The sequence below is a fragment of the Mercenaria mercenaria genome, chromosome 6, assembly GCF_021730395.1.
Source record: "Mercenaria mercenaria strain notata chromosome 6, MADL_Memer_1, whole genome shotgun sequence".
Taxonomy (NCBI): Eukaryota; Metazoa; Mollusca; class Bivalvia; order Venerida; family Veneridae; genus Mercenaria; species Mercenaria mercenaria.
The window spans coordinates 48,594,197-48,618,924 of record NC_069366.1 but is presented as its reverse complement, the minus strand read 5'-3'; the positions used below and the strand labels follow the sequence as shown (position 1 = coordinate 48,618,924).

The 24,728-nt window shown below is 31.9% G+C and overlaps 1 protein-coding gene across 3 annotated transcripts in view; it reads left to right on the top strand.

Moving 5' to 3' along the window:
* LOC123550509 (zinc finger homeobox protein 4-like) overlaps nucleotides 1–24,728 on the top strand; it is a 106,739-nt gene that overhangs the window by 50,009 nt on the left and 32,002 nt on the right. Inside the window, exon 1 of one of the 3 annotated variants that reach the window (XM_053545829.1) lies at nucleotides 3,163–3,435. The exons of the other annotated variants lie outside the window; for them this stretch is intronic. Within the exon in view, the coding sequence (XP_053401804.1) occupies nucleotides 3,399–3,435 (37 nt within the window). The 5' untranslated portion in view covers nucleotides 3,163–3,398. Of the gene's footprint in view, nucleotides 1–3,162; nucleotides 3,436–24,728 lie in introns of those variants that run through there. 3 annotated transcript variants of the gene reach the window in all.

The following is a 24,728-nucleotide window of genomic DNA, read 5'->3' as shown; positions in this document are numbered from 1 at the left end:
ATGATGGCATTTCAGCATTAAGACGTTACTATAATTGGCACTGTGAACACAATTGGGCAATGTTTAAAAAGTATTTTTCATTTCGCAATAAACAGCTTAATGTAATTTGTTTTTTTGATTTGCTACTTCGTTATATATAAGAATATACATCAGTTTTTTTCAGTTCTCTTTTGAGGGCGTTGATTGTCCAATAGATCAGATCAGACTTATTGGCCAATGAAAAAAATCTAGAATATTAAGATAGGAAAGAGGAAAGCCAACAGCCATGTAACTTATTACGCAGTACCAATATTAAAACATCGGAAAATTTAATTTGAAATATAAAAAACAAACATAATAACAATTATGAAGCATTTTACAGAATTTCCCCCCCCCCCCCCCATAAATTCAGCTAAATTAAAAATAGGTAGTAATGGACGAATTGTGGAATAAATGAAGGCTGACGAAGATGTTTATTACTGTAAGACTTCTATTATAATACCAGATTATTATATTAAAAAACTAATATAAAATATTCCTAAGTGACACTCTCTGCTTAATTATTTAATTGTATTTTTTACTCATAATACAGATTTCATTAAATTTTATGACCTCATTTGTTAAGAATTATATCATAATTGTTTGACTTCGTTTTCATTAAAATGATTTTTTTTTTCCCCGTTATGCCAGTTATTATCAAATTTCTAAATATAGACTTACTAACAAATGATATTGACATTTAAATGATTAATTCTTTTTTTATATGTTGGATATTGAAAAGTCACTCCGTGGGCTAATATAATTGATTAAACATTCGAAAACAAGTAAAGTCTTATGTTTATCTTAAAACGGACAAAGAAATTTTCTTCCAAATCATATGATATAGGAGTTTAACAATTTGTGTTTACATTTTAATGTCCCTTTTGTCTGAATGGATATAAAAGAAAAAAATAATACAAAGAATTTAATCACAAGTTCCCAGGCTAGAAAAGAAAATATTCTATTAAGTCATAATTGCCCACCATACGATTAATTTATTTTATTCATTTAGATAAAAAGAAAACCTTTGTTTGTTAAGTTTCAATATGTTTTGTTACACTTTTCTATTAACAACTTTTCTTAACTATTGGCCTACATTAAAAGATCTGTAATGTTTTAGTTTAAACATCCACTTTGAACAATGCCATATTTTTTCGCCATAAATGACTGATTGAAATTATGTTTGATTATCCGAGCCTGTGGATATTTATTTAGCGCCATATTTGTTCAACATTGTATTAAATTGTTCCTAAACAAACATGCATGTTTTGATCAAGAAGGGGCTTTTGTACTAACTTCTCATCTACCTAATGAGCTAGGCCCGCACTGAAATACATAGCTAAAACAAAATCTGTTGGTACTTGTTTTGAGATTTCATCACTTCTGCACAGAATTAGAGTTGCATTCTGCCCTTCAAAAGTGAAAATTCCAAATTGCAACTGAATTAGATGTACCTGTTGGAAATGTCTTGGAGTTCAAGCTCGTTTAAGCCCTGCAGTAAGCTCAAGACTTTTTCTTCACCAACAAACTGCTTTATAATTTACTCAAAATTCAAAAAAAAACAGTGTCACCCATCTTGACAAAAGTACACTTGCGCAGACAAAAATGGAATTCTGAATTCACCACAGTTTAAATATATCCTCCCACCTAGACAGGAAAAAATGAGAATTAGAAAAAAACAACATCCATGTTAGCAAAGGAACACTTGTACAGACAAGAAACACTTGTACAGACAAGGAACACTTTTACAGACATAGTAATCATGACTTCTCCCCTTTGCACAAACAATATCTTAGAAAGATGTGAATGCAAGCAAAGGTGTCCTCTTGAATTTTAAACTGTACTTGCACATGCAAACCAAAATATTTTATGAAGACAGGAGCATGGATTCTTGTACTTGTACACACAAAACATACCTTAAACTGAAGTAGACAGAGGTAGGTTTTTTCACTTGTACAGACAAATGATATCTTAAGGTTGAAGCAAAGATAGGTTTTGCACTTGTGCAGGCAAAATAGTGTTTCAGCATTGTGAAAGCTCCCAATCTCAACAACAGATAAACTCAGCATCTCAGCAGACAAGTATGGCTTGAAAATCTTCTTTTCATTTTGTCAGTAACTTGCAAAAACTGTGAAGTGATGTAATGTAGTGTCTTTACTCACCTTTATTTCAAAATTCTCAGGTGAAAACCCATCTTTTCAGTTTTTAAAAGAAAAAAATGGACTCTAATGTCATTTATTCAGCATGTCTAGTAGATACTCTCAGACTTAAGCCTGTTTCTTTTGGGTATATTTAATTAATTCTTTCAAAAGGCTGAAGGTTTAGCTTTACAGACTAACTTGGCTGAAGGATGCAAGATTCTGTATGCAAACGTATCACCACTTAATCGCGGCTGCCACAGCATCTGTCTACGGTATTTAAAAGTATATTCTTGGTATTCAGGAAAAAAATAGTAACCGGATCATATCTATTGGCAGGCAGATTTTGTGGCATTTATTTGGCGGAAAAAGTAACAAAAAATATGATGATAATTAGTAAAGAGGGTTATAATTTAGATGTTTTTTCTCAATCTCGGCTTGCTTAATTGACATACCAGACATGTATTGGTATGCTTTACAGTTAATGAACATGCAAGTCTCGGATAATTTTGATGTATCCGTAATCTCTTTTCTTTTCATACCAACATCCTGTCTCTTGTTTATGTCAAATAAAACCTGTTTGTTACCGTGTCTAATTTCCTCAAATGTCATTAAACCTCATCAAAATTCTGTGTGATAAATTAGACTGATTTTTTTTCTTCTTAAATTTTACCCATTAAGTGGGTTATCCGATTTAAAGAGAGAATATGTTGCCATGGACGACACACAGCGATTTTGTCTAACTTTCTACCTTTTAATGGCCTCTGATAAACCATGCTTTATCTTTTCACATTATAATCCTAATTGTAAAAGGTGATCGCATATTTTATTCGCTGATTGTAATGAATAGATGCTTTTGAGAGATGTGGTCTAATTTCTAAAGTTTCTAAAGTTTTTTCACTACCCTATTCACGGTTGTATACAATTTATTCATTAACCGAAGTAAAAGATCTACAAGTGATGTACATTTGCATTATAAATTCGTAGCATAGCCATTAATGAATATCTAATATTGGAATTCAAGGCGCTCTCTAAACAAGAGAGAACAATTTTCTTATTGAAACTATATACCCCTTAGTGACCTCGGGATTAAAAATTGACAATAGACGATTTGGAAAAGCACGCTTAATTTCTATTGGTCTTTGATGTTAGCTTGATTGTCATTTCGCTGGTAGGAAATTAAAATAAGAAAGTGGCGAAAATTTGTAATGATTAGACGTGTATACGCTATGAAGCAACAGGATGGCTAAGGTTTTAAGACCGAATAAAGTGCTATCAGGTAAGATTTTATGTATATTCGGCTTGAAATAAAGTTTGTAATTTTGTTTTTCCTTGAACTCTGGATATATAGACTTGTAGAATTGTTTTATTTTCGGGTTATTTTTAGAATTATTGGACTTTTAATGGTCAGCTGTATAAAGATGGATGTTGATAGCTATTTTTAGAATCGTCAGTGAAAAAATGGCCGGATTGATATGATATCTTTTCTGATTTTACTATCGGTCTGGATTTCATGTGTTTCGCATTGTATTGAGAATTGATCTGCATTATAATAACTCTGTATGGTCACACTTTGGATAGAAAGTGACGTATTTATTGTATGATCATAGATTTTATTGATGTTGGATCAGGGAGATACATAAATGGAAATGCAAGGGTTGTAAAGAGGTATGTTAGAATTAATGTAATGGAATTTTCATTGACCCAGTCTTATGTCATGTGTCCTTATTTTGCCGTCTGCTGTTTGTTGGTCAGTTGTATTTATAGGAGGTCAGACTGGGTCACATGATCATTTGACATATCTGCTTCAGAAAATGTAAAATTACATATTCTGTATCTTGATTTTGTTTCTGCTGATGCTCTATTCCTGAAGATAATAGAAGACACTGCAGAAACCTGTCTCCATTTTTAGCACTATTATATACTTTACAGAGCTCTTCAGAGTTGAGATTATTTTGGTAGAAATCAATAAAAACAATAATGTGTTATATCAAAAAAATACAATCTGCTCTTAATATTGGAGACATTATTACAGCCTTAAAATGACCTTTTCCTTTAATAAATCTTCACAGATTGAGATAAAGAAAAAGCTGTCCATATGAGTGATTGTATACATGTGTGATAGACCTAGCGGTGATGTATGATAAAACAATGAGTGGCCTTCATGATAAATTAATTAATTTTGATGAACTATAGTTATCTAACTATTACATTTGTTTAAGTGTAGGCCAATTTAAATTCACATGTCTCAAGTCATGTCCTAGTGGGGTTAAATTCATTGTCAAAACTGGAAATGTAAAGGATACTCAATTTTTGTCTAAGCAACAGGTACTATTTTTTTCTGAAATAATTTCTGTTTAAGCTGTAAGAATGATTTCTCAAATTTAATTTAAACAATGTCCAAAGAGTTTTAATTCATAAAAAATACTTAGTTCATTATTAGTTTAGTATATCTACATTACTTATAAGCATTAAAAACCTGTTTACAAAATAAACCTCATTGCCAGACATTTTTGGTCTCTTACTGCATGTGTGTCAATATTCCCCCATTACATATGAAAGTGTGAGACATTTATATCAGCCTTCAGTAAATTTGTCTTTTACTTGTGTCAGTAACAGACATGTATTTGCAGTGTCAGACTTCAGACCTTGGTCACTGCTGGTGTCACATCTTTGTTCAAGTTTTTTCGTGCAATATCATAATCTCATTAACATTATTGGATTGAAACTTCACACAAGGCTTCCTAGTTATTAAATCTTCTGAAATAATCAAGTAAGATAACTCTTGGTTGGTTTTTTTCTTTATAAATTGTGCCCCTTTTTAAACTTAAAAACTTTAGTTGAAGTTTTACATGGAACTAATTATCAAGAATCTCAGTAACAACAACATATATTGGAGCTCAGTTTTCATTTACCTCATACTTGTGACAATGTCAGATATTTACTTTGACTTTCATTTACCTCTTTCATATGGTAATGTCAGACATTTCATTTGGTTATTGTGGCAATGTCAGACATACACTCGGCCTTTATGGCAGTGTCAGGCATTTAATTTACTTCAGCCTTCATTTACCTCTTGCTTGTGCCAATGTCAGAAATATACTTTGACCTTTATGGCAGTGTCAGACATTTAATTTACTTTTGTCTTTATTTCCTCTTACTTGTACAGTGTCAGACATTTTACTTGGACCTTTATGCAGTGTCAACATTTAATTTACTTCAGTTTTCATTTACCTCTTACTTGTGCAGTGTTAGAAATTTACTTTGACCCTTTATGGCATTGTCAACATTTATTTACTTCAGTCTTCATTTACTCTGTACTTGTGCAATGTCAGACATTTAACTTTGGCCTTTATGGCAGTGTCAGACATTTAATTTACTACAGCCTTCATTTACCTCTTGCTTGTGCCAATGTCAGAAATTTACTTTGACCTTTATGGCAGTGTCAGACATTTAATTTACTACAGTCTTCATTTACCTCTTACTTGTAGCAATGTCAGACATTTACTTTGACCTTTATGGCAGTGTCATACATTTAATTTACTTCAGTTTTCATTTACCTCTTACTTGTGCCAGTGTTAGAAATTTACTTTGACCTTTATGGCAGTGTCAGACATTTAATTTACTTCAGTCTTCATTTACCTCTTACTTGTAGCAATGTCAGACATTTACTTTGACCTTTATGGCAGTGTCAGACATTTAATTTACTACAGTCTTCATTTACCTATTACTTGTGGCAATGTCAGACATTTACTTTGACCTTTATGGCAGTGTCAGACATTTAATTTACTACAGCCTTCATTTACCTCTTACTTGTAGCAATGTCAGACATTTACTTTGACCTTTATGGCAGTGTCAGACATTTAATTTACTACAGCCTTCATTTACCTCTTACTTGTGGCAATGTCAGACATTTACTTTGACCTTCATGGCAGTGTCAGACATTTAATTTACTACAGCCTTCATTTACCTCTTACTTGTGGCAATGTCAGACATTTACTTTGACCTTCATGGCAGTGTCAGACATTTAATTTACTACAGTCTTCATTTACCTCTTACTTGTGGCAATGTCAGACATTTACTTTGACCTTTATGGCAGTGTCAGACATTTAATTTACTACAGCCTTCATTTACCTCTTACTTGTGGCAATGTCAGACATTTACTTTGACCTTCATGGCAGTGTCAGACATTTAATTTACTACAGCTTCATTTACCTCTTACTTGTGGCAATGTCAGACATTTACTTTGACCTTCATGGCAGTGTCAGACATTTAATTTACTACAGCCTTCATTTACCTCTTACTTGTGGCAATGTCAGACATTTACTTTGACCTTCATGGCAGTGTCAGACATTTAATTTACTACAGCCTTCATTTACCTCTTACTTGTGGCAATGTCAGACATTTACTTTGACCTTTATGGCAGTGTCAGACATTTAATTTACTACAGCCTTCATTTACCTCTTACTTGTGGCAATGTCAGACATTTACTTTGACCTTTATGGCAGTGTCAGACATTTACTTTACTTCAGCCTGCGGCAATGTCTGACATTTACTTCATCTACTGTTTTGTGAATCAGCATAAACTGTTGCATTGATTCTGTGAAGTGCTTTAAGGAAAGAAAATAAAGATACATCAAATTCTTCCCTAAATGTTTTTATTATAATTTCACTGTTTACTTGCAATTTGATCTTGCAGGAGTGTTAAATTGTGTTGAAGTTATGTGATTCACTCAAAGGATCATTAATTCATGAATTTTAAGGGTATATGCTTGAATAATGCAAATTATATAAAGTAATAAATTAACATTTGGTATCTCTACCATAATGAAACAAAAATTACAATGTGAAATGCCATTGGTAATTTCTCAGTTTATCTCACTTCCCATCAAAGTTTAAATGGGTCATTAATTTAGAAATAAAAATTAATTGTTCTTAAGTCATCTGATTCATTAGGGTTTCTAGTTCACTTTTAGATCTAAGGCCACTATAACTGAATTCATTGCTTTTCCTATGTACATGTTTGATTAGTGCATAGAAAGTTTTAATTTTCGGCACAGAAGTATCCATATTTTGCAAAGATGTCATAATTAAGTTTTGAATTTCACTTCCTTTTTGCAGATTTTGTTTCACTTTAATGTTAACAAAATAGTAAATGATGTTGATGATAATGCTGCTGCTGATGAAGATGATAATGATGATTATTTTGATAATGATGATGACAGTGATAACACTGGTAGTGCTTAAGAGGATTGAAAGATTGGAGACCAGTCTCAGATCTCTGGCTTCTGACTGGTTAATATTGAGCTCAGTCTTGTAATTGACCAAAGACAATTTTTGTTTCTATCTGTGTACCTAATCTTATGACAATACTGCTGCTGCTGCTGATGATGATGATAATAATACTGCTGATAATGGTGATGATAATCATAATACTGCTTCTGCTAATGATGGTGATGATTATTATCATACTACTGCTGATAATGGTGATGATGATAATGAGAATATTGTTGCTGCTACTTATGATGATGACCATGATGAAACATGTGCTGTTGTTTCTGCTGCTGCTTATGATGACCATGATACCATTGCTGGTGGTGGTGGTGGTGCTGCTGCTGCTACTGATGATGATGATGATGTTAACAATTGAAGTGATAAAAGTAGTAACTGTTCTATTAAAAAGTATTTAATCAAATTACTCTGAAAAACCAGCGTACATATGGCATATAACAAAGGTAATTAACTTACAGAATTTGCACTTGAAAGGAAAGTTAAAGAAATTTGTTTATAAAAGTAATATCAAGATATCATGTTCCATACTTAAAGTATAGTTTTATATAAAAATTTCTCATATTGCCATTCTTCATTTTATTTAAAATGATAGTGTTCTTACAAAATAATAAAATGTATGATGCGTGACTATCAAGGTATGCTTTACGTTCGTTAAATTATAATTTGCCAAGTTCAGATAATTATTGATAATTTAAACAACTTAAAACATTTTAAATCATGTTCATCACTATTAAAATATTTCTAAAGTGCAGTCACCTGTTCATTAGTTTTATGTAATATTACAACAAAAAAAAGATGATTTAAAATGCGTCATAGTTTTATCAGTATTACATTAGTATTTCAGCATAAATTTAATGCCAGTTTTTAAATTCCAATAGAAAAGGTCAGCTTTATGATCATTTCAAATATTCCCAGCGACAGCAACGATTTAAGTGCCAGAAGGCAACATTTCTGATGTCATTTGTCCCACGTATCAGACTCCAGTTAGGAAGTTGTTAAGTAATTTTAGAAGAACAGACGGCACTGGGATGGATTCCGGTAAGTCCGGTTAGGTTAACTGACTGCCCTTGCATAGCTGAAATCCTGTTTAAAAAAGCAGCATTGACCGCTTATCAAACCCCTTTTCGCTTTTAATTGTTACATAATTTATGGAATAAACCAGTTTTTGTATGATCAAGGAAGAAATTTTGCTGTTTTATTACCTAAATGGTCTCTGTTTCATAATTATAGGACCTTTAGAAAATACATAACCATTCAAATTCCTAGAGCTCTTAAAACACTATTCAAATATAAGCAATTATTTCGACTTTTCCTTAATCATTTTAATTTTCATCTACTATTTCAAATTCTTTAAGTCGGTTAATAAATCATCATGTCCCAGTGTTATCAGTTGATGAATCTCCGTAGTTTTACAGTAACATAACACTGTTTGTCTTTTGAACGCCTTAAAAAAACCTTTCAAATAACAGAGCAGTTCTTTCACGCAAAAATTAATTAATGTCATATAGGACGTACCATTTCGCACAAAAAGATTGGAGACTGGCTGGTCTTGTTTTACCAATGGTTCTTTTCTTTTTCGTCCTTCTTAAAAGTTGTTTTTCTTAATTTTATGGGTATTAATGTATTTATAGAAAATAGATTGCATTGAAATCATGAGAAAGAATCGTTGCTTTTGTTCGAGGCTATTTATTATTAAATTTTCTAATCAGCTATGTATACAAGGTCGCGAAGTCCATTGTTAGGCCTGCTGTTTGAATTAGTGTCTATATCGTGTTAAATTTAATGATAAATTAAGCACTGTTGTTTGAATAGAAGTTTAGAGTGAAAATTTTCCACATCAGATAAGGTCTTGAGATCCTGTCTAAATGATAACTATAGAATTTTCATTATAAAGATTATTGTGTCCTTTCTTTCTAAATTAAATCGAAATAATTTCGATGGTTTCAAACTTTTTGAGACTATAGAAATTTGATGAAATTAGGATTGTTTGCCAACATATTTACTTTGATATGAATTTAAGTCTTTGAATAGGGTCTTCTATTGAAATTAAGTCATTATTTTGACTGGTGATTATTTTCTGAACATTATCATTCAAATTGGGTGCTTAAAAACCAGCTTTAAGTGCTTTGCAATTTTAAGGAACTCTTTTGCATTAGTTGTGGGCAATTAAAGTAAAAACAAACATAAGGTTATGAATTGATTTCAAAGAGTGATCTTTTATGACAAAATTTTTAAAAGATTTAAATCGGAGATTTTATGATGAGGTTTTGAATTGTGCACTCCATCATATCTCTTATCGCAAAAATTTATTATTTTCGGTGAAATATGGACTTAATTGAATAGTCTGTTTATAAAGTAGATTGGATCATTTTGACTCATTTGGGGTATAGATTTCAGTTAAAAAGACATTATTATTATATACAAAATGATAAAGCTTATTTCTTTATTTACTTTTAATTTCCATAGATTTCTTTAGTTTTCAATACAGCCACATTGAAGCAAAATAATATCGAGGAATTTAAATAAAATGAGACGAATAAATTAGAGAACAGACATAATCAGCGTATCCTGTTTGCAGTTAAATGCTGTTAGTCTAGTTTGTTTATCTTGTTCTGTTTTGTTGCATTTAACACTAGTATTTCAGTGATAGAAGACGGTCAGTTGACCAAACTGGTGTCCCTTTGGTCTTTACCTGCAGTATTTAGTACTATTTACCTATTCGCAACTTCCCCACATATCCACGTAAGAATTAGTGGTAAGTGGCCTTGAGTTCCAGTATTCAACTAGAGTACAACTTCCCATGACTTCCCGACATGAATCAAAGCTGTCTGGTCTTGAGTCCCAATATTTAACAAATGTACGACTTCCCATGACTTCCCGGCAAGAATCAGAGGTATCTGGTCTTGAGTTCCAAGATTTAACAAAAGTACAACTTCCCATGACTTCCCGACAAAAATCAGAGGTATCTGGTCTGGAGTTCCATTATATAACTACAATACAACTTCCCATGACTTCCCGACAAGAATCAGAGGTATCTGGTCTTGGGTTCCAACATTTAACAAAAGTACAACTTCCCATGACTTCCCGACAAAAATCAGAGGTATCTGGTCTTGAGTTCCAATATTTAACTACAATACAACTTCCCATGACTTCCCTACAAAAATCAGGGGTATCTGATCTTGAGTTCCAATATTTAACAAAAGTACAACTTCCCATGACTTCCTTACAAAAATCAGAGGTATCTGGTCTTCAGTTTCAATATTTAACAACATTGCAACTTCCTATGACTTCCCGACAAGAATCAGAGGTATCTGGTCTTGATTTCCAAGATTTAACAAAAGTACAACTTCCCATGACTTTCCGACAAGAATCAGAGGTATCTGGTCTTGAGTTCTAAGATTTAACAAAAGTACAACTTCCCATGACTTCCGACAAGAATCAGAGGTATCTGGTCTGGAGTTCAAGATTTAACCGTACAACTTCCCATGACTTCCACTCAGGTATCTGCTGAGTCAAATAACTGCTTGAGTTACAATTTCTCATTGGAATAGGAGGTCTATTCCTATTCTTGAACGGTTCAACTTCTCTGACAATTTTCTACACCATGACTTCCCCTCAGGAATGAGAGGTGTCTAGTCTTGGGTTCCAATATTTACAGTGACCTGTGTAACTAAGAATGTATCATTTTATATAGAAATAGCTTTATATTCTACTGGCTAATGATTTATATTAAGACAAATTTCTAATCTGAGATCTGATTAAAAGTGTAAATCACTGTTTTTGCTATGTATAAGTTGAAATTGAGCTATAATAAAAAAATATCACATTTTACCTTTGCATATCTTTAGAACATTGAAACATCTAAATACCTTCTGTTTCTTATACATGAAAAAAAAATGTGATACGATTTTTGATTACTTAAAAAAATTCAGTTTGTATATATCTGTAATTGATAGAAAAGGATTCCTTTCCAACTTTGATAAAATCTTTATTGATGTAAATCAGAAGATAGCGGATAAAAATCAATGTTTTATTCAATATCATTTTAATGAAATGTATCAATAGAAGGTTTATAAACACTTGGCTTTTTAACGAGAGATAATTTTAATCATCCCCTTGCTCTCCCCCTTTCATAAAGTTGATCAATAAATTAAAATGTTATATGTATGTATAAGAGATTTCCTAATTTTATCAATGTCTTAAGTGATTTCAAAATCAATAGCACAGGTGAAAATTAAATTCATGTGTACACTTGTTGTTTTAACAAATAAAGTTAATAAGAGGACTAGAGGTCTGGGCTGATTATACAATTCTTTTATTTAATAATTTTTACCTTTCTATTAAGTTTAATTCTCTTACTTAATATATTGAATTGCGCTATTTATTTTTGAACAATCAATAGATTGTGAAGGATAATGGTAGAATTTCTTAATTACCATAGCCATTTTATACAATCCCTCCTAAGGAATGAGATTTACTAAAGAAAGTAATGATAAGTTTGAATTTCGTTGTGACTTTCACTTTTAGACACGAAGGTTATTATGAATCCATATAAAAGAATCAATAATAAAAACTTTAGTATCAGATTTGATGTTCATTAAAAAAAATGAAAGTGAAAAGAAAAAGAGTTTGGTATATTTTGTATACTTTAGCATGTTTCAAAGGCCTCATGGCAGGTTCAAATTTAGCCTCCATTTTGATTTCTCAATACTGTAGCTGGTTTTCAGAATGAAGAGCTTAGACAAGGGGGATCACTGTTACAGTAGTATATCTTCATTGACTAGGTGATGAAGTGCAGTGGTATTTCGTTGTCTCTTTGTTGCATGTATCAGATATTATTTCTGAAGTATAAATGAAGAAAATTAGCATTATTCTTAAAGTTTAAAATCTATTGTTGAATGTTAAGATAGATTCGCTTTTGGATAATTAGCTTGACCTGTCAAGCTATCCTAGACAGCCCCGGGTAAAACAAACACTGGATTACATTTGCGTCCCACATATAAATTATTGGACAAGCTCCGCTAATCAGGGACAATAGCAAATTTTGTAATTTAAGCCTCTCTATTCATTTAGACTTTTACCCAGGTTGATTTTTATATTTAATGGGCCTTTATCTTACATCTAGAATACCAATGTATAGACACAAAATTTGGCATATACTTATAAATTGAAGTGGATATCAAGGTTGTTTGTTTAGTGAGAATTCAATTAAACTTGATTACACGCACCTATCATTGTACTTAAAAGGCTGGCTTACGATTAAGAATTTGCTCATTAGGGTTATTTGTCGTTTATACAAAGACTAGGAATTAAAGAGTTGATTTTTACAGGCCCTGTATAGACCAAAGTAAAATCAAATGGCAGCTGGTCAAATAAAACATCCTCAGCGCTTGTGCTTTTGAATGGCTTCTGTTTTAGTAAGTCACCTCCCGAGACTAAATCTTTACCTTCACAATGTTATTAGTTTTTGAAGAGATACTTTTGAACCTTCGCTATTTTTCGATGATTAAGTGATTAAATAGCACAAGATTGCATCTTTTTATTGCTGTCATTATGCATGCTAGGTTCTTACTTACTGAGTGTTTTCATCTTAAATTAGGATGTGTATATTAAAGTTTGATGTGAGACGTCTTAACTCCCTCAATGCATATCTGCTATTCTCCTTACTTGTTAGTATAGAACTCTTGCACCGCTTGGACTTTGTTAGATCTTGTAATCTTGCTGCTATATAATCTCTACGCTGTCTGAGTCTTATCTAAGGTGGTTAGCACATTTTACCTGAATGTCTCGGAAGTATTTTAAGAAGTTTGCATTCCCTGATTCTTGTATAGAGCTCTTGAATATTTGTCAGCTGTTTTGCATTGTCTGTATCGTGGAATGAGATCTTCTTGGATATTTGTCAGCTGTTTTGCATTGTCTGTGTCTTGGAATGAGATCTTCTTGGATATTTGTCACCTGTTTTGCATTGTCTGTGTCTTGGAATGAGATCTTCTTGGATATTTGTCAGCTGTTTTGCACTGTTTATATCTTAGAATGAGATCATGGATATTTGTAAGCTGTTTTGCATTGTCTGTATCTTGGAATGAGATCTTCTTGGATATTTGTCAGCTGTTTTGCACTGTCTGTATCTTAGAATGAGATCTTGGATATTTGTCAGCTGTTTTGCACTGTCTGTATCTTAGAATGAGATCATGGATATTTTCAGCTGTTTTGCACTGTCTGTATCTTAGAATGAGATCATGGATATTTTTAGCTGTTTTGTACTGTCTGTATCTTAGAATGAGATCTTGGATATTTTCAGCTGTTTTGCACTGTCTGTATCTTAGAATGAGATCTTGGATATTTGTCAGCAGTTTTGCACTGTCTGTATCTTAGAATGAGATCATGGATATTTTCAGCTGTTTTGCACTGTCTGTATCTTAGAATGAGATCATGGATATTTTCAGCAGTTTTGCACTGTCTGTATCTTAGAATGAGATCTTGGATATTTGTCAGCAGTTTTGCACTGTCTGTATCTTAGAATGAGCTCATCAATATTTTGTCAACTGTTTTGCACTGTCTGTATCTTAGAATGAGATCTTGGATATTTGTCAGCAGTTTTGCACTGTCTGTATCTTAGAATGAGATCTTGGATATAAAAAAAATTGTCAGCTGTTTTGCACTCTCTGTATCTTAGAATGAGATCATGGATATTTTTCAGCACTGTAGAATGAGATCATGGATATTTTCAGCTGTTTTGCACTGTCTGTATCTTAGAATGAGATCATGGATATTTTCAGCTGTTTTGCACTCTCTGTATCTTAGAATGAGATCATGGATATTTTCAGCAGTTTTGCACTGTCTGTATCTTAGAATGAGATCTTGGATATTTGTCAGCAGTTTTGCACTGTCTGTATCTTAGAATGAGCTCATCAATATTTTGTCAACTGTTTTGCACTGTCTGTATCTTAGAATGAGATCTTGGATATAAAAAAATTTGTCAGCAGTTTTGCACTGTCTGTATCTTTGATCAAGATTTGTTTCGGAAGTGTTTTTTTTTTAATAGCTTTTTTTGCATTTATGACTTCTGTATTTAGGGATCTTCTGAATTTTGTTCGGCATTTTGCTGTCTGTATCTTGAGTAAAGATCTTGGATATTGTCAGCAGTTTTGTACTGTCTGTATCTTTGAAATTGAGCTCTATCTTTTGTACCGTCTGCATCTGTATTTGAGAGATCTTGATAGAAGTTTTTGCAGCGTTTCTGTCTGTATCTTTGATCAAGATCTTGTTAAGTTGTTTTTTTACTGCTGTTTTTGAAGATTCTATGATTCTTTATGGTCTACTTAATTTGGCTGTCTTATTGCTGTCAGAATCTTGAGTATTTTGCATGTTTGTCAGTAGTCTGTATACAATATATCTTTGAAAATTATAATTTCTTTTGCCGTGTGCTGTATCATTGATCTGGGAATTTGCTGTCACTGAATATTGTATGTTTTAATCAACATGGAGATTCCCTAAGAAATATGCCAGTTTTTTTCAGTGTTTAAGCCTTATATAGATACGTTCTTAGATGTGTGTCAGCTCTTTAATCTCGAATATATTAAAAGATTTTGGACCTTGTTTATTAATTCTTTGACTCAGATTTAATCTTATGTAAGGAAATCCTTGCATGTTTTCACCCTTTAGTGCTGCATTATTGAATAATTGTGATGTATTGATGAAAGGTGGAGGTTTATTTTTTAGAAGGGTATGCACTATATTCTTTATAGCTGACAGTTAAGTGCATTAATTGTCTCTTAGTGTTCAACAAAAAAGATACACATGCAAACGTAAAGAAAGATCCTGAATTTTGATTTTGTCAAAATGCTGAGATAAGGCATAACAAAAAATCGTCACCTCAGCCCCCAAAAAGGAGTAACTGCATTTACTTAACCCTTAGCCTGCTGGCGGCAAGTGATTCTGCCTTTGCGACCAGTGCAGACCAAGATCAGCCTGCACATCCGTGCAGTCTGATCATGGTCTGCACTGTTCACTATTCAGTCAGTAAATTTTTAGTAAACACCCCTTCAAATGATAAATGGTACTGCCCAAACTGAATGATGGAACAGTCCATTTTAGAAATTTAGCAGGCTAAGGGTTAAAGAAACACTTATTCACTTTTTTGCGCTTTGATGATGATTTTTGAAAAGTTATCACATGTCCTTGTGTAATATGCAACATGTTCACTCTTGTCGTATGATATTTTTACTGTTTTATAAAACCAAGGACAAAAAATGATTTAACGTATACATGATCGCATTTTAGTTAAACAGATTTCTTAATTATAAAGTTTTAGACACAAAAGATATATCATCTGTCAAATAAAGCTGTGAAGCCAATGACTTTAAGCTAGTTTATAGCAATTACGTTCTTGCGAAAGAAAAAGATTTTTCATCTAATTGTCGATATCATATTTTCTTTCAGTTTCATATTGTCATTAAGTAGTATCATATTATAGGTATAACTGTGTAAAACTTTCATTAGGCCGTGCACCCGGATGAGTGCCTTTTTGTCTAATTTATAAATCAACGTAATTAGACCTACGCGATTTTATTTAAAGCATAATTTGCATACATTTCTTTTCGTATGATTTGAAGAATAAAAACGTATGGAAACTTGAATCTGTTGGTCACATTCTTCTGTTAATGGGCTCATTATTTTCTATCTTAATGAGGGAAAAGTGCTGCATCACGAAAATTATTGACATCATTAACATATTCTGACTGGTTTTTCGAATTACTTTTATTAATTTAGACTGGCTCAGATGTGCACCTGTAAAAAGAATGGTTTATTTTTCATTAGCGGACATTAAATATCGCCATAGAAACTGACTTAGTCTGACACTTAATAGGTAAAATTTGCGACAAAATGTTCTTATGTGTCAAGTCTGTGAAACATACAGAATATGGTTGCCGTTTCTTTATGGTAACGAATTTCTCTATTCCAAATGAGGTCTTTTTTTTCTTTCAGAATATTAATAAAATGAAGAGCACTGGGTACCATTGTTGGTTCAAAACAATAAGCATGTCCTCTTCTCATGTCACCGATTTTAATCAGATAAAGTTGCATTCTTTCCTGCAAGATTCATCAGCAATAAAAAGCAATAAAATGCATTTAAGGAAGATTTTAACATGATTCTAATGGCAATCAAGCTTTAACGATATTCATCCATTTTTTGTGGTAATTACAATTTTGACACCCGGGTATCATATGAATTGTTAAGATAATATGTGTTCCGTATGGCTGCCTTCACTGTTACTCATTACAGAATCTAATAAAATAACAAAATAATATCATTTCAGATACACGGAGGTACGTTTAAGGGAACGACCATGTGATACAGCATGTAAAATTTACCTGCATCACATTGTATTGCCAAGTTCTATGTAATTGATCGTTATTTTTATTATATAACTGAAAGATTGTTTCACGTATTAAAATACATATTAACGTATAATTTCTTTCCAAATGTACTCGTTCTTACTTTGGTAATTGTAATTTTTAGTTGATCTGTCACATTTTTAAAGAAAATTTAATTTCCGAAATTACAGATTATTTGTGTTGTCGCATATATATGTTGCAAGATATGCAACAGAAGCTACGGTTAAACTGTAGATAGGAGTGTAACTTGCATAGGAGCTATCTTTGTTGGTACGCCCAAATACTGCTACTTCCTGAAATTAAAAGAAAACAGTTTAAATTTCCCGTATTTGTGAATTTTTTTTTTTTTTCTATTTCTTGCTGATGTTTGCTTAATGATCGTCATCCAGTCAGATAACAAATACAATAATTCTAGGTATGTAAAAAAGCATACTGTACCCAACTGTTAGAAACATGACTGTTACATGATATGTTATCGCTTGTTTTTTAGCTCGACTTTTCGAAGAAAATGTAGAGCTATTGCACTCGCCCCATTTGAACATATATAAAATTAACATCCCCTGCGAAATGAAACGTTACTGTTCATGAACAGTGCATGCATATTTCATGAATGGAGTTCATGAACACTTCATGAATTGTTCGTGAAGATAAAATGGCACAAATTCTTGAAGCATTCTTAAATACCGTGTTATGAAAAGTGAAAGATGACTTCAAGAACTAATGTACATGAACAGTTCATGAACTATTCGCTTCACGAATAGTTGTTGAAATATTTTGTTGAACATGAATAGTTCATGAACTTCTTGCTATATGTTTTTACTGTGCCATTTTATCATGAATGGAGTTCATGAACACTTCATGAATTGTTCGTGAAGATAAAATGGCACAAATTCTTGAAGCATTCTACCGTGTTTATGAACAGTGCATGAAAAGTGAAAGATGACTTCAAGAACTAATGTACATGAACAGTTCATGAACTATTCACTTCACGAATAGTTCTTGATATTTTGTTGAACATGAATAGTTCATGAACTTCTTGCTATATGTTTTTATTGTGCCATTTTATCTTCACGAACTAGCAGTGAACCGTTCATGAAGATGATTCTTCATTAGTTCATGAACTACCTGTCATGAGTAGTGCATGAAAGATTCAAGAAAATAACATCATGATTGTTCCTTTAACCTTTTATCATGGACAATTCAAGAACTCTGTGTGATTCTTTAGTAGTTCATGAACTGTTCAGGAACACTTTTTAAGGACAGTTCATGTCCAAAAAATTCATGAACACAAATCAAGAACTGTTGAAGGTTAGTTCATGAACAGTTCTTTAATGGTTTGAAGTGTTCATGATTTCAAGAACTGCATTTCATAGGGGATTCACCCCAGACGCGTTGGCGAACATGAAAATAGCATGAACTGATCCCTCGTGAATAGTTTTGGATTTACAGTACAAAATATAGATTTGACACTTGCGCAGCAGCCATCAAGATAACTTCCGTTAGCTTTTCTACTTTATATTATAATATTACACAATAATATCATAATTAGAATGCCATGTCATGTTTTTCAATTAATTAATGCACATTGAATGGAGTCTATTATGTGATTTGGCATATTGTTTTTTCAGTGTGCATTATCACTTAACGTAATTTATACATGTATAATTGAAACCTAATTACGTATAATTTCCTGGATATGTATTGTGTATATTCTCAGTGCACAACTGTTACTTTTTCAATGCATAATTTCTGATGGTAGATAAATATATAGATTGAAAGATATATAATGTGCAAGGCTATAGAAATTTTAAATGTAGTTGTTTTAATTCAAAATTTCATGTACATACATGAATAGGAGGAACTTAAAGACATCACTGTTAGTTAGTAAAAAGAAATAGAAATCATTTTCTCAGTCTACTTTTTCACCATGGGAAAACTCAATAGTTTCAGTAGCTATTTTAAGTATTTGTCTCAAATGGATATTTCTCTTTGGTTCTTCTTACCTTTGGCAAAGGAATTCTAAGATATGAGCAGAAATACAGGAATTTTAGTTTAAAACGGGCAAATTGTTGTACTATGAATGCAGGACAAAATCCACCCCCCCTCTCCCACACTCAGTTTTGACTAAATTTGACACCTGCCTCCCTCCCTCGGGCCCAACGTTTGACTGTGTTAAATAAACATCTTGATAGCCCAGTGGTAGAGCGTCCGCTTTGAGTATGGAAGGTCGTGGGTTCAATACCCGGCTAGTCATATCAAAAACGTCGTGAAATGGTTCCTGTAGCTCTCTTGCTTGACGCTCAGCATTAAAAGGGAAACTGGCCTCCTCTCTCATAACCTCGTTGCGATGGATTCAATCAGGAATGAGGTGTCAAGAGTGATAATTATAAGTTGTAGAACTTGCTTCAAAGTCAACCTAAAATAAATTAGTATAAACTTAAATAAAAACTTTGAAATTAAATGAAGTGTAACAAACAGAAATTTAAAAAAAAATCAATTATGATTGTAATCATCAATTAAAAACAGATAAAGTGAAAATTTGGTTATAACTGCAAAAATGAAAAAATGAGAGGCAGATTTTGTTTTGCCTTGGTCAAGTTGAGCAGAGGTCCTCGGTTAAATTGAGCAGGTCCTCGGTTAAATTGAGCAAGGGCTCTATCCCATGTACTATACACCTACAAAATTTCAGACCTCAAATAATACAACACATTAGTAAGAAATAAACATTGCCAAATTTTGTCCAGTCACTTGTTGAAGGCATCATTGTAATTATAGCCTACCAATTTGGCTTCTAGTTTATGTAAGACATTCTCAACAAGTCTGTGTCTTTGTTTCCCCTAACAATAGCTGCTCTCAGCAAGTCGCCAAAAAAATGCTGAAAACTGTCAAAGGCTTAAAGATTAACCGACCAATCAAAAGGCTCGGAAACAATGGACAGGAAACTAGTTAAGGTGTTTGGGAGCTAGAAGGTATTTATCTTACACATTTAATTACAAAATTGGCAAATAAATTTGCATGATACAAAACTGCTAGTTTTTCCCTGGGGCATAATTTACGAATTCATTCAAAAGTAAGAATTACTACAAAACAATAGTCTTTAGCCAAAATCCACCCGAGGCTATTATAGTGTTAACAATTGATTAAAGAAAAATTGTGATTAGGTTTTTGTTTGACTGTCCACTTAAGGTTCAGCAGAAATGCCATAATGTTGACACTGGATAGGATATTGTTTAAAGGTAAACTGAATTTATATCATTCTTTTGTATGCACTGGGTGTCTGTAGTTAATGCGGGTTGAATCATTACAAATTTGCATCATTTTTGTGTCATATAAATCTATGAAAGGGAATAAATTCGAAAATTGGTGATAAGCGCAATCAAGTGTGTTTTGAAGACACTGAATAATATATACAACAGAGCTGTAACACGTACCTAGTTTTACGTTTTGAATACGATTGTCTTGCATCGAGTGATGGAAATATGCTTAAAAACCATGATTGATCATAAAAATGAACAATTTATTTGACAATTTTTTTATAACATCTTTTATATACAATTTGAAGGCAGATGATTAAAACACTCAAGTGTAACTGCGATTATAACTTTACAGTGATGTTGTAGATAGACAAAAAAAAGATGGGATCGTGTAACGCACCAGCTTGAATAATTAGATTATTTGAAGATTAAATTTTATAGCATTTACATGATCTAAAACATGGAGTATATGTAATAAACGATGAAAAAAAATATATGTAGGTATAATATTTCTTTTTATAAATAAACAAGTGTTGTGTTTTTCATTCTTGGAAACGATAGTTTGTAATTTTATGTAATCTGCCATGTATGTTATATTTTATACAACATTGATGCTTATGTTTGTTGTACAATATTGATTCATTTGTATTTTTTCATCTCTCGAGAAAACAAAGGAGGAACAAATAGACTTTAAAAAGGCCAAGTCATTGTGTGCATATGTAAATTTTGCTATAAGCCAATCCAGGAAGTACCCAGAGAATAATTAGAATTAAATATGGGAGGATTGTCAGTCTGTGTGATTTTAAATTCAAAAGATTTATGAACATATAATTATGTGCTTAGGTTTGTTGAATGCACTAAGTTACCACACAGGCAGTGCCATGTTTTCACACTTGACCATCCGATAGCAATAAGTGATTGTCAACTTCATGCTTTTGCTCTACACTAGATATTCAGCTCATAGAAGCAAAAGTTTAGTACCAGTCAACTTCACTTTCATTGCTGGCCAGAATACTTTTTATCAAGGGAGATAACTTGTTACATTTTGATACTGAGGCTGACTGTGTTTACCAATAATTTCAGAAATAATATTGATTGTTCCAGTATTTTTTTCAACTTCTTGATAGCAGCAGTAGTACTAATATTTTGTATAATATTTAGCCATATTGCTGTAAGTGAGTGATCAAGGGGGAGCACTCCAGATAGTGGATAGCTTTTCCAACTCGCCCAGGTAGTTGCAGTTCAAACTGTAAGGCGAGTATCACACTGCATGCGACATCATCACTGACTTTTCCTAGGAAGTAAACTGAAAAATTCAGAGTGCTTTAAATATGTATAAACTGAGCTGGTAATTTGAACATCTTTTTTTATTTTGTTACCTCCCCTGTCTGAGGGCAACCAGCTGTAGGCTACCTATTTGACCTAGATTCCACTTTCAACCTTGACGACAAATAAAAAAAAGAAAAAAGAAAGTATTTTACGGTAAATTTCTTAACATTTTATAAAAACATTAAAGTCAATGAAAAGTGAAATGCCATTTGATTTAAAATTACACGGGTAAACAATAGAAGGATTATGGTGGAAGTAAGGGATTAGACTCTATTATAATTGTGTAATGTTGGGGTGAACAAATTAGAGGTTTAATTGGAGTCTCTGTTGTTTATAGAGATTATTGAAATGTCATAATGAAAGATAAAAGCAGAGGGGATTATAATTTTGGACATGTTACTGGGCTTTCAGGTAAATTAGTCTCACAACGCTCCCACTAATTGTCGAGATTATACATTAGAAAATTACAGATCGAATCATTTAGAAAGACCAATTGAGTGCATTTTTAAGAGTGCAGGTTATATTTTATAACAGTTTTGAGCAAATTTGATTTGTTAAGACTTTGATTTACTGGAAATATTACTGAGAAAATATCAGAATGAAATAACAGAATTGTTTGAATGTCATCAAAGTGGATGATTTGCATTTTGTGAAGGATTTGCCATTCTTTGACAGTGATCATGAAGTCTCAAAGTATGTATACATTGATGCTCGAAAATTTATATATATATATTGATAGTAACTTAATTTAAGTATAAGTTTATAGTGACTTCAACATTTATATATATATTGATAGTGACTTAATTTAAGTATAAGTTTATAGTGACTTCAACATTTATATATATATTGATAGTGACTTGAAAATTTAAGTATATGTTTATAGTGACTTCAACATTTATGTATATATTGATAGTGACTTGAAAATTTAAGTATATGTTTATAGTGACTTCAACATTTATGTATATATTGATATTGACTTGAAAATTTAAGTATATACTGAAAGTGACTTTCAGATTGATGTAATATTGACAGTGACTTCCAAATATAAGAAATTATTGATGACTACTTCCAAATATAAGAATATATTGATGGCAACTTCAAAATATAAGAATATATTGATGGCTACTTCCAAATATAAGAATATATTGATGGCTTCCTCCAAATTAATGTATATATTGATAGTGACTTCCAGATATAAAAATATATTGATGGCTACTTCCAGATATAAAAATATATTGATGGCGACTTCCAGATATAAGAATATATTGATGGCTACTTCCAAATATAAGAATATATTGATGGCTTCCTCCAAATTAATGTATATATTGACAGTGACTTCCAGATATAAGAATATATTGATGGCTACTTCCAAATATAATAATATATTGATGGCGACTTCCAGATATAAAAATATATTGATGGCGACTTCCAAATATAAGAATATATTGATGGCAACTTCAAAATATAAGAATATATTGATGGCTTCTTCCAAATATAAGAATATATTGATGGCTTCCTCCAAATTAATGTATATATTAAAAGTGACTTCCAGATATAAGAATATATTGCTGGCTACTTCCAGATATAAGAATATATTGATGGCTACTTCCAAATATAAGAATATATTGATGGCGACTTCCAAATATAAGAATATATTGATGGCTACTTCCAAATATAAGAATATATTGATGGCTACTTCCAAATGAATGTATATATTGATAGTGACTTCCAGATATAAGAATATATTGATGGCCACTTCCAGATATAAGAATATATTGATGGCAACTTCCAAATATAAGAATAAATTGATGCCTACTTCCAAATTAATGTATATATTGATAGTGACTTCCAAATATAAGAATATATTGATGGCTACTTCCAGATATAAGAATATATTGATGGCTACTTCCAAATATAAGAATATATTGATGGCTACTTCCAAATTAATGTATATATTGATGGCGGCTTCCAAATTAATGTATATATTGATATTGACTTCCAACTTATGAGTTTGATGAAGGAGGAATCAGGAGTCACAAGGAAAAATAACCCTGTTTCCAAAGTGTCGGTCAGACCATTGCCTTTTAAAAACTCATAAATGTTCCCAAAAAATGGTTTCTATGCCATTACAAAAAATTACTCACAAAATTGAAAAAAAAAAGAAATTACTTCCATCGGCGATAATTCATTATAATTATTACATGGTTGAAAAATGGCAAGATGTGTCTTTGCATACAAATTATATCATTTAAACTATTTATTTGAATAATTTGGCTTTTTAAAACATAATTTTTCATGTTTTCCTTTAATTGGATATATTTTTTATTGTAATTATTTTAATTGGATGAAATTCAAATAAAAAGGATCGGGGCTATTTATTATGACATAACTAAATTATTGTTTTATCCTTTTTTTTCTATGCTCATATATGATGTAGAGCAATTACATTTTAACTAGAAATAGTTCCAGTAGTGAAAGGTATTCAAGATGAGATATTACGATAAAAATAATATTGTTTTTTTTTTAACTCAAATATTTGAAGAAAATTGAGAGACATTCTACTCGCCAAGGCATCAGCTTCAGCAATTCACTTAATTGAATTTCATATTGCAAGTATTGGATTGAAACTTCACAACTTCTTCCCAGTCAGCAGACCTACTGAAATAAGAAAGATCGATAACTCTTGATTCAACTTAGAAAATTTGGTTAAAGTTTTGCTAATTACTATTCGGCTTTGTCTCAGTAACAAGTATAATGTATCGGATTGAAACCATTTTTAATGCTTTCTATATAGTCAACAGTTCTACTGAAAAAAAAAAAACAAGTTACACAACTCTTGGTTGTCTTATTATTCAAATTATGGCCCTTTTTCGACTTCAAAAATTTGGTTAAAGTTTTGCATGCAATTAGTTATTATTGCCATTTGTTTTAAATTCTAATGAGTTACGTAAGTGTTGCAAAGTTATGTCCCTTGTTCAGCTTAGAAGCTGTCGAATATCATGCACCTTCTCTTATGGGCGGCTCTTGCATATTTTTGTTATTTGCGTTTTAGTTTGTTTTTTCTTTTTTCTTTTTTTTTAATTCTTAAATAAAGCATCAGTGGTACTGTTGTTGTTGATGATGAAGATGATGAGGAGGAGGAGGATGGTGATGATGATTAAGGTTATAATAACATCAAATATTTTCTAATTGGGAGATGTTTACAGAATGTTACAGAAGATCAATATAATATTATATTTCCATTGAAGACTATCTTATGATACATGATAGAAAGATAAATTACTTTAATTGTGTAAAA